The sequence below is a fragment of the Neolamprologus multifasciatus genome, chromosome 17 (genome assembly GCF_963576455.1).
Source record: "Neolamprologus multifasciatus chromosome 17, fNeoMul1.2, whole genome shotgun sequence".
NCBI classification, from domain to species: domain Eukaryota; kingdom Metazoa; phylum Chordata; class Actinopteri; order Cichliformes; family Cichlidae; genus Neolamprologus; species Neolamprologus multifasciatus.
Window position 1 is genome coordinate 1,609,950 of NC_140455.1, and position 16,510 is coordinate 1,626,459.

The 16,510-nt window shown below is 42.9% G+C and overlaps 1 protein-coding gene across 3 annotated transcripts in view; it reads right to left on the bottom strand.

Annotated features, from left to right (window-relative positions):
• Positions 1 to 16,510, bottom strand: part of nav3 (neuron navigator 3) — a 265,011-nt gene that overhangs the window by 138,417 nt on the left and 110,084 nt on the right. For all 3 annotated transcript variants that reach the window (XM_085138223.1, XM_085138222.1, XM_085138224.1), the window contains exon 3: positions 13,895 to 13,947. In XM_085138223.1, the coding sequence (XP_084994349.1) occupies positions 13,895 to 13,947 (53 nt within the window). The remainder of the gene's footprint in view (positions 1 to 13,894; positions 13,948 to 16,510) is intronic.

Here is a 16,510-nt window from a genome sequence, read left to right on the forward strand (position 1 = left end):
TGCAGTCCTGCTCTAAGAAGGTAAACAGCACCAACATGATGGATAGTATTACTGTTGACAGGTGACAGATTTGTCTGCCAGTCACGGCTGAGGCTGTTTCTCCTGCGAGGGTCAGTGAGGTTAAGATGCTCACTTATTAGGCCTGTGTTTGTATAACCTGCTGAGCAGCAGTGATGCAGGAGTGAAATATGCTGCCATTCACTCACTCTCTCACCCACTCTTTCTGCTCCATCAGCTGAGAGAGAGCTCTGCCCTTCAGCAAAATGCCTCAAAGCTCTGTAAGCTGCTTCTAACTCGTCACATTCAATGTGTCTGTTTTACTTTATTATGCACACCATATTAGATGTCCTTTCTGTTAACTCATTTAATCCTGTCCTCATTTAAATCATTTCAAATATCTCTAAAGACTGATACATATACCTATTTATGACAACACAATAAAACAACCTATAGAAGAAAAATAATAATGGGAATAATTCATTGGCCTAAAACATATGTAAATGGGTCCCGCTTAGTAAGTTGTGATGCCAGAAGTCTTACAGGAGTCTTAAAAAGCGAGTACCAACAATAAGGCAGTGTTTTTGCTTCTGAACCTAAAACAGTGGTTTGAGAAACTCGTCTCAAGGCTGCAGAAGTCACGCTGGAGCATCTTCTCTCTTCTCACCCGCCATAGAAGATAAAACAGTGCTGCAGATTTTACAGCAGCCTTTCACAGATGTTGAATGTCAGATATGATTTAGGCTGCTGGAGTGGTCAGAATGTGGCCATAAATTTTTACTTTAAATTCCTTGAACTATAACTCCACTTACAGCAGGGCCTGTTTTTTTTTTTGTTTGTTTTTGTTTTCTGTTTCACTGGTTAATAAGGATAAGCACAGTGTGGCTGTTTAGGAACCAAAAGCTGGGTGTACACTAGGGGTGCAATGATACACAAAATTCACAGTTTGGTATTTTTTCGATACAAAAAAAATGTTCATGCCTTTTTAATTTGTCATTTATTAAAATTATAAATATATATTTTAAATCAAATGTCCATCCATCCATCCATCCATCCATCTTCATCCGCTTTATCCGGGGCCGGGTCGCGGGGGCAGCAGCCTAAGCAAAGAGGCCCAGACCTCCCTCTCCCCAGCCACCTCCTCCAGCTCATCCGGGGGAACACCAAGGCGTTCCCAGGCCAGCCGAGAGATATAATCTCTCCAGCGTGTCCTGGGTCTGCCCCGGGGCCTCCTCCCGGTGGGACATGCCTGGAACACCTCACCCAGGAGGCGCCCAGGGGGCATCCTTACCAGATGCCCAAACCACCTCAGCTGGCTCCTTTCGATGTGGAGCAGCAGCGGCTCTACTCTGAGCCCCTCCTGGATGGCCGAACTTCTCACCCTATCTCTAAGGGAGATGCCAGCCACCCTTCGGAGGAAGCTCATTTCCGCCGCTTGTATCCGCGATCTCGTCCTTTCGGTCACTACCCACAGCTCGTGGCCATAGGTGAGGGTAGGGACGTAGATCGACCGGTAAATTGAGAGCTTCGCTTTTACACTCAGCTCCCTCTTCACCACGACGGACCGGTGCAGCGTCTGCATTACTGCAGCTGCAGCCCCAATCCGTCTGTCGATCTCCGGCTCCCTTCTCCCATCACTCGCGAACAAGACCCCGAGATACTTGAACTCCTCCACTTGGGGCAGGACCTCATCCCCGACCCGGAGTGGGCACTCCACCCTTTTCCGGCTGAGAACCATGGCCTCAGATTTGGAGGTGCTGATCCTCATTCCCGCTGCTTCACACTCGGCTGCGAACCGCTCCAGTGCGAGCTGGAGGCCCTCACCCGATGAAGCCAACAGAACCACATCATCCGCAAAGATCAGAGATGAGATCCTGAGGCCACCAAAGCGAAAGCCCTCCGCCACTTGGCTGCGCCTAGAAATCCTGTCCATAAAAATTATGAACAGAACCGGTGACAAAGGGCAGCCCTGGCGGAGCCCATCACCCACCTGGAACGAGTCCGACTTATTGCCGGCAATGCGAACCAAGCTCTTGCAACGGTTGTATAGGGATCGAATGGCCCATAGCAATGGGCCAGACACCCCATACTCCCGCAACACCTCCCACAGGACACCCCGAGGGACACGGTCGAATGCCTTCTCCAAGTCCACAAAACACATGTAGACTGGTTGGGCAAACTCCCATGCACCCTCAAGTATCCTCGAGAGGATGAAGAGCTGGTCCAGTGTTCTGCGACCAGGATGAAAACCACATTGTTCCTCCTGCATCAGAGGTTCGACTAGCGGACGAACTCTCCTTTCCAGCACCCTGGCATAGACTTTCCCGGGGAGGCTGAGGAGTGTGATCCCCCTGTAGTTGGAACACACCCTCCGGTCCCCCTTCTTAAAGATGGGGACCACCACCCCGGTCTGCCAATCCACGGGTACTGCCCCTGATCTCCACGCAACATTGCAGAGGCGTGTCAACCAGGACAGCCCTACAACGTCCAGAGCCTTCAGGAACTCGGGGCGGACCTCATCAACACCAGGGGCTCTGCCACCAAGGAGTTGTTTAACTGCCTCAGTGACCTCGCCCCCAGAAATTGGCGGGTCATTCCCCTCATCCCCAGACTCTGCTTCCTCCTTGGAAGACGCGTCAGTGGGATTAAGGAGGTCCTCGAAGTATTCCTTCCACCGCCTGACAATTTTCTCAGTCGACGTCAGCAGCGCTCCGCCAGCACTATACACAGTGCAGGTAGAGCACCGCTTTCCCCTCCTGAGACGCCTGACGGTTTGCCAGAACCTCTTCGAGGCAGTCCGAAAGTCTTTTTCCATGGCCTCTCCGAACTCCTCCCACACCCGAGTTTTTGCTTCAGCCACTGCCCGAGCCGCATTCCGCTTGGCCTGTCGATACCTGTCGGCTGCCTCCGGAGTCCCACAGGCTAACCAAGCCCGATAGGACTCCTTCTTCAGCCTGGTGGCTCCCTTCACCTCTGGTGTCCACCATTTGGTTCGGGGATTACCACCACGGCAGGCACCAACCACCTTGCGGCCGCAGCTCAATGCAGCAGCTTCGGCAATGGAGGCGCTGAACATGGTCCATTCGGACTCGATGTCGCCCGCCTCCCTCGGAATGCTGTTGAAGCTCTGCCGGAGGTGTGCGTTGAAGATCTCGCGGACTGGGGCCTCTGCTAGTCGTTCCCAGCACACCCTCACTACGCGTTTAGGTGCACCAGGTCTGTCCAGCGTCCTCCCCCGCCACCTGATCCAACTCACCACCAGGTGGTGATCAGTTGACAGCTCAGCCCCTCTCTTTACCCGAGTGTCCAGAACATATGGTCGCAGGTCTGGTGATACGATTACAAAATCGATCATCGACCTACGGCCTAGAGCGTCCTGGTGCCACGTGCACTTATGGACGTATTAAAATTATAAATATATATTTTAAATCAAATGTACAGTTTTTAAATTTAATGTTGCTGAAACAACAAGGGGATAAAATAATAAATCTATCTGATCGAGAAATCCCTCATCTTTGGAAAAGAGAGTTTATTACAGAGAAATGGCTCTTTCCAAAATAAAAGCTATACTATACGCTTCTTCTGGGCTATATTCCCAGCAGCATATTAAACATATCAGGTCCCCATAAGGAGAATCATGTGCTAACGGCTGTCTAAATGACTCGGGTAAAGTTTGTAGCATGCGTGCTTGTTGTTTTTGTCTGCTTCCACTTGTCTTTGCACTAGGATGATGTCGGAGTAAATGTGCAGTCATATTCGTTGTGTTCCCACTAGTGCTGTCAGCGTTAATCTGAAGTGACATTAACGCCACAACATGGCAAATCTCCGTTAAAGAGCTACCGCGGATCGCCCTGTGCGTGGGGCTGGACGGCCAACACGTTAACGAGCTAACTGCGCTAACGCAGTAGTTCCCACCAATGTAATTGAGCATTACGTGGCACATCCAACATACTGTTTTACTTTAGTCCATGACGCGCTTACCTTCAGGGTCATACCTCACATGAAAACCAAAATAGTTCCAAACGCCAGATCTGAATGAGGGTGGGGGAGGTTCAATTTGCCATGTTGCAAGGAGAGCTTAACTTCTGTCTCGCTAGCTTACCCTGCGCTCAGTGAATCTGCGTTCGACTACTCCACCTAGGCTGCACTGTCGAGCGCAGATCCACTGAGCGCTCAACACAGACAGCATCGTCAGAAGGAAAGTTGATAAAATAAATTAAAAAATGTTGTATTGTTCGATACAAATGCGTACCGAACCGAAAGCACTGTATCGAACGGTTCAATATCGATACGAGTATTGTTGCACCCCTAGTGTACACATTTGTGGTTAAACCCCAATAATCTGCAGAGATGTGACATGTTATAGTAGGTCCTTTGTTGAACAGACTTTGTGATAAATCAGCTGTAATCACAAAGAACTGCTAAGACATTTAAATATTCCCTTGTACAAGCAGTGAGTGGGCACTACTTTTAATTGTGTAAAGCCAGTGGAATAAAAGCGTAGGAATCACAAGAAGGAAAATGACTCCCATTCATGCTAAAATCATGAATTTTGACTCTGCAAACACGTGAAACACAGTTTTTACTTTTTCCTTTGGAAAGCTGAGCATACTACAAGCTAGCCACTTTCTGTTCAGGCAGCTAGGAATGAAAATTTGCAGCAGTGACACATCCAAAGTCATGCAGCCCGTGGCTGGGGAAGGTGCCAAGGGTCATTGAGGGCAGGGAGGTGGGTGAGGGAAGCTACTGTAACAGCACAAGCTGACGGTTGGCAGTGAGTCATTTGGTATAAACGTACAGAATAAGACAGATCGAAGAGCGATACGAGATAAAGCATTAAAGAAACCCATGCAAGCAAAAGCAGGTTAAGGACAGAGTGAGTGAGTGAATCGGTAGAGGACAGCTATTCCCAAACTGAAACAATCACAGGGAATACGGGTCGGTCGAGAAGGGTTGCAGCTGCTATTTCACAGTGAAACAAACTGAGGCAGATCAAAGTTTAGCAGTGCTTCACTGTGCCCATTTAACAAGCCAGCTCTTTGCTCCCTTACAGAACATTTGCCGATGCCATTCAGCTATAATGAGTGATTAAAAGCTTCCAATGGAGACAAGTGAGCTTGTAACGAGCCGCAAGGTGCTCCATTTATACCACAACCATGTGAGGGGGTCCGTCGATGCCCAGAAAACAACAGAGAAAAAGACATATGCCACACGGATGCTTCAACACTTATAAAGAGCAGAGATAGATAAGCAAATATTGTTCATCAAAGCACGGATGCTGGGGCATTTGGGTCTCAGCACCTGATCCAGTAAAAAATTAGTTCAAACTTAGACCTTTGGTCCCGAGTTTATTTTTGATTTAGTAATCCTGAAATAGATTGCAGATTTTCACTATTTCACTTATAAAGACATGCTCTTACGAGATTTCTAGTTCTGTGAATGTATACTTTGCTAAAAGCTAAACAATTCCTCAGACGTCCACATGAACACGACACAATTAGCTCGTCACATAGATGAATTATAAAGATTAGGAAACACCAAAAGATGCCTCTAAAATTATAAGTGGTGCAAATACCCAGAGGTTAAACCCGATATCACAACAAAGCATGTAATAGACACGCCGGTCCACCGTGTGCAAGTTTCAGTGGCAACAGCTGAGGGAGATATTTTATTTCAAGCCAACATGAAAATAATCACAGGAACATGTTTAAGCAGACATATTAGCTCCCTTGCTTTATGGACTCTGACGATTAAAGGCGTGGACTGTCCTTCACGTTTTTTGCTCACTATCGACTTTGTGGCTTTAAATATATCTCCCCCTGCTGGTAGTGCAGCTTCTGCATTCGTATCTACTTTATATTTGAAGAGGCAAAGCGTGAAATGGACACGGTGGACCGGCATCTCTAATACATGTTTTGCTGTGAAACCGTGTTGAGAGGTTTCTATAGAAGCTCTGCGTCACGTGTGTGACTTTGTTTTGGCTTTGATGGCCCATCACAGTAGAAGCATGTGTTGCATGTTGCATCACTACTGCTAATCAAAATTACAGTAGTGATTTTTCCCACTGATCAATGCCACTCTGAAACACAATATTTCAAATATCAAATGTAGTTCCGGCAAATGTTAGCTTCTAGTTGAGTGTGCACCCTGCACAGTGATCCTGGGTGCAACCCTCTTGTGAAAAGATTATTACTACTATTATTATTCTTAAAGGTATCACCTCAGCCTTTGATGCAGAAGGGATTTATTGATGTGTTTTAGATGTTTGTCCTATGGGTAAACAATGGAATGTGAACCCTTCTCGTCACTCTCTACCCGCTCTGCCATCAGGGCATGCAGACTGAACAATAAGAATGAAATATATTCGGTGTGGATGTTGCTTCAGCAGCTTAAACAGGCCATCTGCCTCCTCCTCCTTTACTCGCTGCCAGTCGCCGGGCATGCAAAATGACATCAGGGATGTTTCAGAAACCCTGAGTTCCCATCATCCATTTGTCAGTGTATTTCCAGACCAAATGACTCTCATAATAGGCTAGTCATCTGACAGCCAGGGCTGCTGTAATCAAATCAAAGACCAGAAAAATACTGTCACACAAATGCCAGTTGGTTTTGCTTAGCAGGAACCCGGGCCAGGAACTCAAATTAGGAACACAATCAATTAGAAGCAGAGATTAATAGCGAGCTGTGCCGACGACGAAGCATCAGGCCAGTGAAGATAACGCCACTGAGCGACTCGTGCTGTTCGTCCTCGCGTCTGGCTGGTGTGCAAGCTGCCAACAGATGGAGCCCAGATGAAACTGGTGGACTTTTATAGTCTCCATGCAGTTAACCCTGAATTGCAGCACACACCCAGTCGAATCATGAGAGAAAGGCTAAAACACTCAAAAGTTTACATTTTTAAATAACTATGCTGATCAAATCATATCTGGTTCATTTATAAGATTTGTAGTCACTGACTGCATAGATTTGTGTATTGTCCCGGGTACCGAAATGCATCAGTGATTGGATGAGTGGGTAGTTAGTTAAAAACTATCATTATCTCTTAACTGCTCATCTAGCAGCACTCAGCTAATAATGTTATTTTGTCTAATACTTGAGTTAATGACCAAATACTTTGAGCCAACCAGCTTCAGCTGGACAGTGTATGTATTTGTTAGTGCATCAATAATTTATTATTTATTAAGAAATGTAAGGAAGCAACTTTTCTACTATAGTACAGTGTAGCCATTCTGAGCATGTTCGCCACGACATTTAAGCTAAACATTTGACTAACTTAAGCTGTTGTTCAATTCAATTCAATTCAATTTTATTTATATAGCGCCAAATCACAACAAAAGTCGCCTCAAGGCGCTTCATAGATACAGAGAAAAGCCCAACAATCATATGACCCCCTATGAGCAGCACTTTGGCAACAGTGGGAAGGAAAAACTCCCTTTTAACAGGAAGAAACCTCCGGCAGAACCAGGCTCAGGGAGGGGCGGGGCCATCTGCTGTGATTGGTTGGGGTGAGAGAAGGAAGACAGGATAAAGACATGCTGTGGAAGAGAGACAGAGGTTAATAACAGATACGATTCAATGCAGAGAGGTCTGTTAATACATAGTGAGTGAGAAAGGTGACTGGAAAGGAAAAACTCAATGCATCATGGGAATCCCCCGGCAGCCTACGTCTATTGCAGCATAACTAAGGGAGGATTCAGGGTCACCTGGTCCAGCCCTAACTATATGCTTTAGCAAAAAGGAATTTTGTGTTGTGTTTACTTCAAACTGAGCGCTCTTTAAAGGTTAACAGCACAGAAATCTCATGGTTATGATTTGTTTTTATGTAATTAACAAATTGCAAATGTCTGCACATCACTAAATAGAAACAGTACTTCAGATACCAGTCAGAGGAGCTTACATTCCCTCACAATATATTGTGCTTTTTAAAGCACTTTAAAAAATGACAAGCAAAAAGACAAAAATTGTCAGATTGAGTAGCAGCCGTTTTATATCACATCAGATTTCTTTCCCCTGTGTTTTTCCTGAAGAGTGAAATGCACATGCAGTGCAGTAAAATCTGACAAAGTGTACTGCAGTTTGACGCAATCACTTCAAATTAATCAAAAGAGAAACATTTGCATTGTGAAAACTAAAAATATTGAGGGAGGTCCAGAGCTGCCAATAGGCAGTCTAAACATGATCCACGACACACTTTAAAAGTCAATAGCTCAAATGAAAAGCAGTACAAACGAGTTGATTAGCCTGGTGAGTTGTTTGATGGAATCTTTCCTACCCGGACAACCTTCTCCTGACTGATGCAGCAGCTCAGCGTCTTTGTATTTACTCATGTTTGTTTTCTCCTGACATCCATTGCTGAGGTCGCTGGAAGCCACACACACACACACACACACACACACACACACACACACACACACACACACACACACACACACACACACACACTCCCTCAGAAAGTCAAACTGCACAGTCATCCGTATTGCAAGGAAGCGCTCAGTGGTTTGCTAATGATGTCTGTCTATAATGAAGTGGATTAGTGTTGCAAGCCTTTAATATTTTCTGCTGAATGGGCCTCTTCTGCCATCCCTCGCCTGCCGTTCTCGTGTTTGAGCACGATTCTTCTGAGAAATAATTTTGGGAAAAAAAAATAAATAAATCCCTCGCTCAATTCAAAAACCTGGGTGTGCATCTAATTTCTTTAGATGTCTGTACAATTATGAGAAAGTGCACTGTCAGGGGGCATGAGGTTTTACATGCAGCGCATGCCGCAAGGTGAGGGAGATGAACAAAGACCCTGTGTGAGCTCTTTAATCCACAGAATGCATTTACAGCTTGACATCACAGGCATTTAGCAGATAGATGTCTCCCAGATTCAAAAATGAGAAGAGCATTCAGTTCACTACAACATGGGTGTCAAACTCTGGCTCGCCTAATTACATTTGGCCCGCAGCCTAATTACATTTGGCCCGCGAAGCCATACAAAATTAATATTAGAGCTGGCCTGCCAGTATTATACAGTGCATGTACTGCTAATACTACAATTCCCAGAATGCTCTGTTGGTGTTTTGGCACGTCAGTCATGACAGGACCCATTAGCACCCTCTCCTCTGTTGACCATAGTCATAGCAACCATGCAAATACCGCCATGCTACCTATCCCAAAATGGCAAAAAGAAAGGCAGAAAACAGGAGCTTTCTGGACAGGTGGGAGAATATGATGAAAATTTGATAAATGATAAAATGATAAAAATTTAATTCAGAAGGCTGCAAATGCATTTTTTATTTAAGAAATGAATTCCACTGATGTGTTATTTAATTGGAAAAGTTATATATACATTTATATAAGTTATATATATTGTTTAGTATTAAGCTTTGCTTGTTCCATATTCAGTTTTTCAGCAAAACTTGTTTGCTGAAAAACTGTTAAGAAAAGATTCCTTGTTATATTTGGAGGAAGATTTTTTTTCAATGAATATTAATGTTAGCCCGCGACTTTGATCCAGTTTTGAATTTTGGCCCACTGTGTATTTGAGTTTGACACCCCTGCACTACAAGTATACTGGGGTGAAGACTATAGTGGGAAAAACTAAACTGGTTAATCCCCAAACCTTCAGTTTCTACTCTCTATTGTTATCACAAAGCAGAAAACAGGTTAAGAAAGAAACTAAATTGCACTTTGTTGGGTTGACAGCCTCTTTGTAACAACTGGGTTTTAATACAATCTCTCATTATCTTTGCTGGGTACTGTAGTGGCTGCAGATGTTCCTTCTGAGGCTGAATACAGTAGCCCTCTGGATACAGTAGTGGATGGTATGGTCAGGTAGCCTACCACTACTCTGTATTAACTAACATATTAACGAACAAGAAAACTGTTTTCCATTCCTGGAAGCATTTCTTTTACAGTACAGATGTGGCCACAGTAGAGGTCGGATATAATTTGCTTTTGCTTCACCTGCAAGTGACAAAAAGGAATCTGTATGCATTATTAAAATGATTAAGTCCAGGATCAAAGCATCTAAAAGAGGATATAAGAGACACGAGAATAAGTGTAACTGTAACTTCAAGTATATTATTTAAAAGGTTAAGCTTAACTGTGCTTCAGCTGTGCTATTTCCATCTCCATTTCAGTGTTATGCATGAGATAAATGCTGGCTTTTGTTATGCACTGTATTAGTAAGGCGATCAAAGGTCAGACTCTTTAACATATTGTTCTTAATGAGAGCAAATTAGACCAGGCGAAGAGAACTTGAAAAGAGTTTCTAATAATTCATACTTCCACTGTTCTTCAGCATATTATCCCACAAGCCCACGAGCAGTCAAAGGTAATACCCTTTAGTCTTGTAATTATAAGGGCCAAGAACTCAGGGGCGAAGGAAAGGGACTTGCACAGTGTGCTGGCTAGCTAAGTGTGAGAGGTCAACACAAAATGCAAAGATTATGAAATCTATACTCAATGGAATATACTTTAAATTTTACCCTTCACTTGTATGATAAAGCATGCTTGCATGAAATAACATGAGAAGGGGCAAAATGACTGGACTGTACTGACTGTTTGTAGAAGATAACTATGAAATGCACACTTAGCACAATTCACTTCAAAGACCAAATAAATATCAACAACATTTTTTGTTTGTAACAAAACAAAAAACTGCCGGAAGTGACTGGATTTCAACTGACCTGTGGCCCTTTTGCATTGTGAACAAGGATTTAGAGGGGGAAAAAGAGCGCATTATGTATGTAGATTAGCAGACGAGCTTGCAGATGCTGATGTCGTGCTGCTTTCTGTTCATCATCTTCCAGCAGCTGCTCAGTTGGCCTCGCTCCACTCGACAGAGCGCCAGCGACCTACCAGTTAGAGAAACAGGCTTGTGACTCCAGGATCACCGCCTAAAGTCCCAAATGAGGGGGAAAAGCTGTGCAGAGGAAGTAAATCAGACTCATCTGTCCCTCCACTGACAGCTGCTGCTACTGTCATGTCTCTGGCCAAGGCGTTTAAGCTCCAGGTGTAAGGTGGCCAGTGGCAGATTTCCAAAATTCACAGCTCATGTCATAAATACACAGCCAAGAGTGAGAAAAAAATAGCTCGATATGAGGAAAAGTTGTCAGTGAGTAACTTAAGTTTCAAATTAATGTTAGTGGTCGAGCTCGTAGGATAGGCAACCCAGACAACATTGTTTTGCTCTCGGAAAGCCACCATATGTTCAAGTGTTATCACGTTTATCTCTTAGGGTAACACAGTTCATTTGGTGAAGCCAAGGCAAAGGCAGTTTGCAAACTGGGATCATGTTCATTAGGGGTGGGGGAAAAATCGATACTGTGTAGCATGGTGATATTTTGTTTGCTAATAATGTATCGATACAGGGACAGCAGAAATCGATATTTTGTTACAAAAAAGGTTTTTGTGCTCTGACTTCAGAGCATGTTGATCCTTTTTCTGAGCAAGAATCCTGACATTCCTTCACTGTCCAAATGTGTTTAACTTGTTTTTTGGCAGCAATAAACATGACAGTTTACTTATTTTAATTTAAGACATGTTTTATTTTAATTAAGTTTAAAACTTTTTTATTTAATGTAAAATTATATTTGGTTTTAATTTACTTTCAAATTCTTCAGTTGCTGAAGGGGCTGCATAGTTTTCATAAACTGCATAGTTCAGAATAGCTATAATTGTACCAGATGGTTGATTCAGTTAAGTTGGACTAGACTGTAATACAAACCGTTCAGTTTGTCAACAATCAAACTGAAATGAGAGAAAGACTGAGTGTGAGACTTTGATATTAGATAAAATGAATATTGATAAAGTTTACATTTATGTACAGAATCTGAATATCGCAAAATATTTTTAAAAATTGCAACAATATCGTATCGTGCGTTAAGTATTGTGATAATATCGTATCGTGGGATGTATGGTGATTCCTACCTCTAATGTTCATACAGACAAAACATAAAGCAGCCAATGAGCAAACCTGGACTTGATCACTGCTACATGAACACACACATTAGATTGTAACTTTATTTTTCATAAAGTTTTAATGAAGCAAGAACTGATTATGAGCGTTGTTTCACAATCCTTTATGAGTCTTTTACAATCTGAAACGGGAACTGAAAATTTAACTGTAATGAAAAGAAAGACACAATCATGGTAGCTGCATCCACCTGACCATGAAGGTTAGCGTGAACTTAACAGACTCCTGTTTCACTTTACACACATTGGTGCTCAGAGTGTTTTGTGCTTAACACGTAATTTAAATTTGAGGCTAACATGATTTCACATATCCTAATTGCTATTTTACAGTATCTGCCATTGTAAAAACCTTCAAACGCTGCTAGTTGGCTGCATCGTTGTGGAGTTGTTTGTATGTGCGTGACAGATATTTCCTTCCCTTCTCACTCACTCTATAAGCAACTGTGCTTCCTCAAACTTCTTTTTCCCAAGCTGGCCAGACCCTCTGCAGCCAGAGCAGGTGGTGGATCAATGGGCTTAGTAAGCGACTGGGACAAAGAGCAAACTGCACGAACACACACAAACACCCGGAGCGAACGCTGGCGTATCAAACCACATACTTGCATTGCTGCAGAAGCTTGCCCTTAGTGACCAGTGCAAGAGTCTGGATTCAGCTGTTTCCAGGCAGGACTAGAATCATTTTATGTGACAAGAAAAATACATTTGCACGAGTTTATTTTTGCAGGTTTTAACACAGTGAACTCTCACACACATTAAGGGTCTGCAAGGTCTTGATGACCCTAACGTTTTCTTCCTTCCTGGTTCTTTAAACTTGTTTTTCCAACATAGTGCACAGTCTGCTTTCACCACAGCTGGACTCACCATGGAACAGCTGAAAACTGCTGTGTGAAACAAGTTGTAGAAATATGTTTCGGTTCATTCCGGTAATGGGATGCTTTTGGGAAGAAACAGTGATTTTATCAAATAAATGTTCTCGCCTCGTGTGGAAGTCCATCTGTTAAAATTGATCCATATGAGAAAATAGCACAAAGAGACACTGTGGTACACGTATGACAAAGGTTGACACACAGAGGACACACGCCGTTGGGACCAAACACACTCGTCGCCCCCGGTGTTTTATTAAGAAAGCAAACCAGAGCAGTTAAAACTGCTTTAGTCACTTTTAATGGCAGGAGGGCAGATGCCAAGGGCAAACCAACACTGCATAAACACTTAGTCAACTCTGGTTAAAGTGAGGGGTAATTATCTCACAGTGACGAAAATCAGCGGTTATGCAGCCCGTCGTCTCATTAACAGACGGGAAACACGACACCGCCAACACCACTCAGCCGCAGAGCAGCCAGAAATACAGATTTTTCAAAATGGCAAAGAAGTCCAAGATGAAACTGTTTTTGGTCGGTTTGCGGTTAAAGTGGTCATCACCATCTTTCTGACTAGTAAAAACAATTAAGAGTCATGAGGGGCTCTGATCATATATGACTCTTATTTTACTGCTAGAAATCCGTGGCTGGGTTCAGGAGAAGTGAGACTTTGCATACCAACAGCAAAGCTTATTATAAAGGGAACTAGTTGAATCAGTTTTACTACTACTGCTAACTAGTCAATCTGCATTTAAAAATCAGCACAAAACCAACAAAGATTGCAAACTCAAACAAAGTGTGAGTACTTTATACAATGTAACTTTTTCTCACTCAAATAATATATGAAACCGTTACTTTATCTTAGCTCTTGATCACTTAAATCCAAATAGAAGTGAGAGCTGCTCATGACAACACTGTCTCTGTTAATATATTCATATCCACAGGTTTATAATGCTGTCAGTCGCTGCTGATGAGGGCATCTCCTAAATGCTGCCAAATCTGTCTTACCAGATAAACACTCTTCTCATGCAACAGTGCTTTAAAACAATATAAGAGTTAGGCTAAAATGCACTCACCATTTGCGACTGGCTCCTGGGGCTGCTATTGATATCCTCCACCTTCTCATTCGCTGCATGAGAAAGGAAATGAAGACATGAGATTTTTACAGTAGACCCATACGGAAATTTAACATCCTGACATCCAGGGACTTTTGAGTTCAAGGTAAAAAAATACAGCAGGAAAACTCTGAGATTAGCGCTGGAGAGTGCATGAGTGAGTGTGTGAGCGCACACGCGTGAGTTAAGGTGCAGATCAACTCCGGAGAGGTCTGGGAAGCAAAGCTACCTAATTCGTCAGCTGCCGCCAGAGAGTTACTGACAGGCCAGCTTGGCCTCATTGTCTGCAGGAGGGGTAAAGTTTCAATCTGTGTGTGTGTGTGTGTGTGTGTGGGAGAAAGGGAGAGCGAGAGAGAGAGACGCTGGTGTGAATGTGAGAATAAGGAAGTGAGACAGGAGAAGATTTAGTGAGACAGACTGCAGAAAGGAAGAAACTAAGCACATAGACAAGAAAGTGTGTGCGCATGTGTGTGTTTAAAAGAAAGGAGAGAGAGTCCCACACAAAGTTTTGCCAAACTGATGAAGATGGAGAAAAAAGGAGAGAGCAAGCTATGACAGATGCCAGAAGAAGAAAAAGACTGTGTGAGAGAAAAGTGTCTGAAAGACGCTAATACTTTATTATATAAGAGCCACTGCTGGGTAACTTACTTGAAAAATGTGATGAATTACTCATTATTACTGTGTGGTTTCAGGCAGTTTAGCCAGTTGTGAGTTTGGGAGGAATTTACTACCAGCAGCTAGCATGGCAGCAGGGATGCATTTGGCTGCTGAAGTCCTGCCCTGTGTTCAGGGTCGAACCGAATACAGGCTTATAAGCAGCTCATTCAACACTACGTGTGTTACTGCCGTCCAAAATAATGCATAAGCTGAACAACGTCAGGATGGCACTGTTTGTCAGCGTCTTTGATAGATGATCCTTTTAAAATGTCCTGACGTGTGTGTGAAAACAGCTTGGTTACTTGGTTAGTCAAAGCTGAGGCGGTGGTATGTTTTTACTGCTCTTTGTCTGTCTGTCAGCAAGATTATGCAAACACCACAAAGCCAAATGTCAAGAAACCTGGTGCAATGATGCTCCTGTTCTCTATTAGGATTATTGGAGGTGGATTTTCAAATAATCTGGTTGCAAAATTAAATGCCATAAGCCAAAGAAGCCATGCCAGCATCTTCAGCTTGCTTCCTTAATTTATTGCCCTCATTGAAGTTCAAATTGGTGTCTAAAGGAATGAAATGCATGGGGATAAAAATAAAATCCCAATATTTCAGAGATCATTGCCACTAATTTAGAAATTCTATCAGATAAAATCAAAAGTTCATTTGGATAATCAGAGCAGGATACAACTCACACTGTGGGGAAGGTAAACACAGTAAAGATGATTACAGCCCCACAGATCAATTATACAACTGGCATGGATCCACTGTGTATTCTGCAGCAGTTGTTATTTGGATATAATAATACGATCAAACAGTTTCTTTGGAGTGGAGGAAACTCTGGACAAAATTAGCACGTCTATCACTGCCACACATGTGTAGGATCCTACAGCACGTCATCGAAATGCCAGAGCTGGCCAAACACTGGACTGGGAAAAAGAGAACTTCCTTCTCCCTTTACTCCTTTATAAGTATAAACTCAAGCTATGAAGCAGGAGTAAACCGAATTTTATGACAATGTGAACAAATATAATGTATAAAAATGTAGAATCTCTCCTCTATATGGTTTAATAGCAAAATAAGAATTGGTATAAACAGACTATTTGTGGGGCTCAGTGGTTAAGAAATTGTGTCAAAACTGATGGTTTCTTCAAAGAAGGGGATTTTATTTTATTTTTTACACTCAAGGAAAAACAGAATCTGGTAATTTTTTGGAAACACCAACAAATAAGGGAAGAAGAAATATCCAGCTGCATCGAGGAACTATCCCAATGCTGTGTCATTTACAACTTCCAACAATACACCACAAAGGTGAAAGGTGCCCCTGGACAAACAGGAACATCAGCAGTCTTAGGATAACCTGGGGAAAAAAAATCCCTTCAAGTTCCATGATGAGTCATCGGAGAACATTTTTTCCAAAAGCCGGAAATTTGCCAGGGAAGCCAGAGGCGAATTTATTTAATACAAAATAGTTGATATTACTATCCTCCTTCCCTTACATAAAATGGGTTTGATTAAGATGGTTTATGCTGGAAATGAAGGACTGAAAGAGGCACTTATGTGCATGCATTTTGGGAATGCTGCAAAGTATTTCCTTTTTGAAGAAGATGTTTGGGATTGTATGGACCACCAATGTCAGCAAGGCTCTGGGGTGCCTTACTGCAGCTGAATAGGTTTGTTGTGAGAGCATTAATGCTGTGTTTTGTGCCAGACTCTTTAAGATTTGGAAATAATCTAAAACTCACTGAACAAATGACACCTCTGCTTTTGAGAAGCTTTTGTAGAGTTTGTAGAGAAACGTAAGATGTTAAAAAAGCAACTGGACTGTTTTTATGATTCGTTATCCAAAGACAGAGGAAAAGAATAATTTGATGTGTCTGATCCACATGCTCACTCCATGTCTTTGTCTGACTTTTTCTTGTGTCTTCT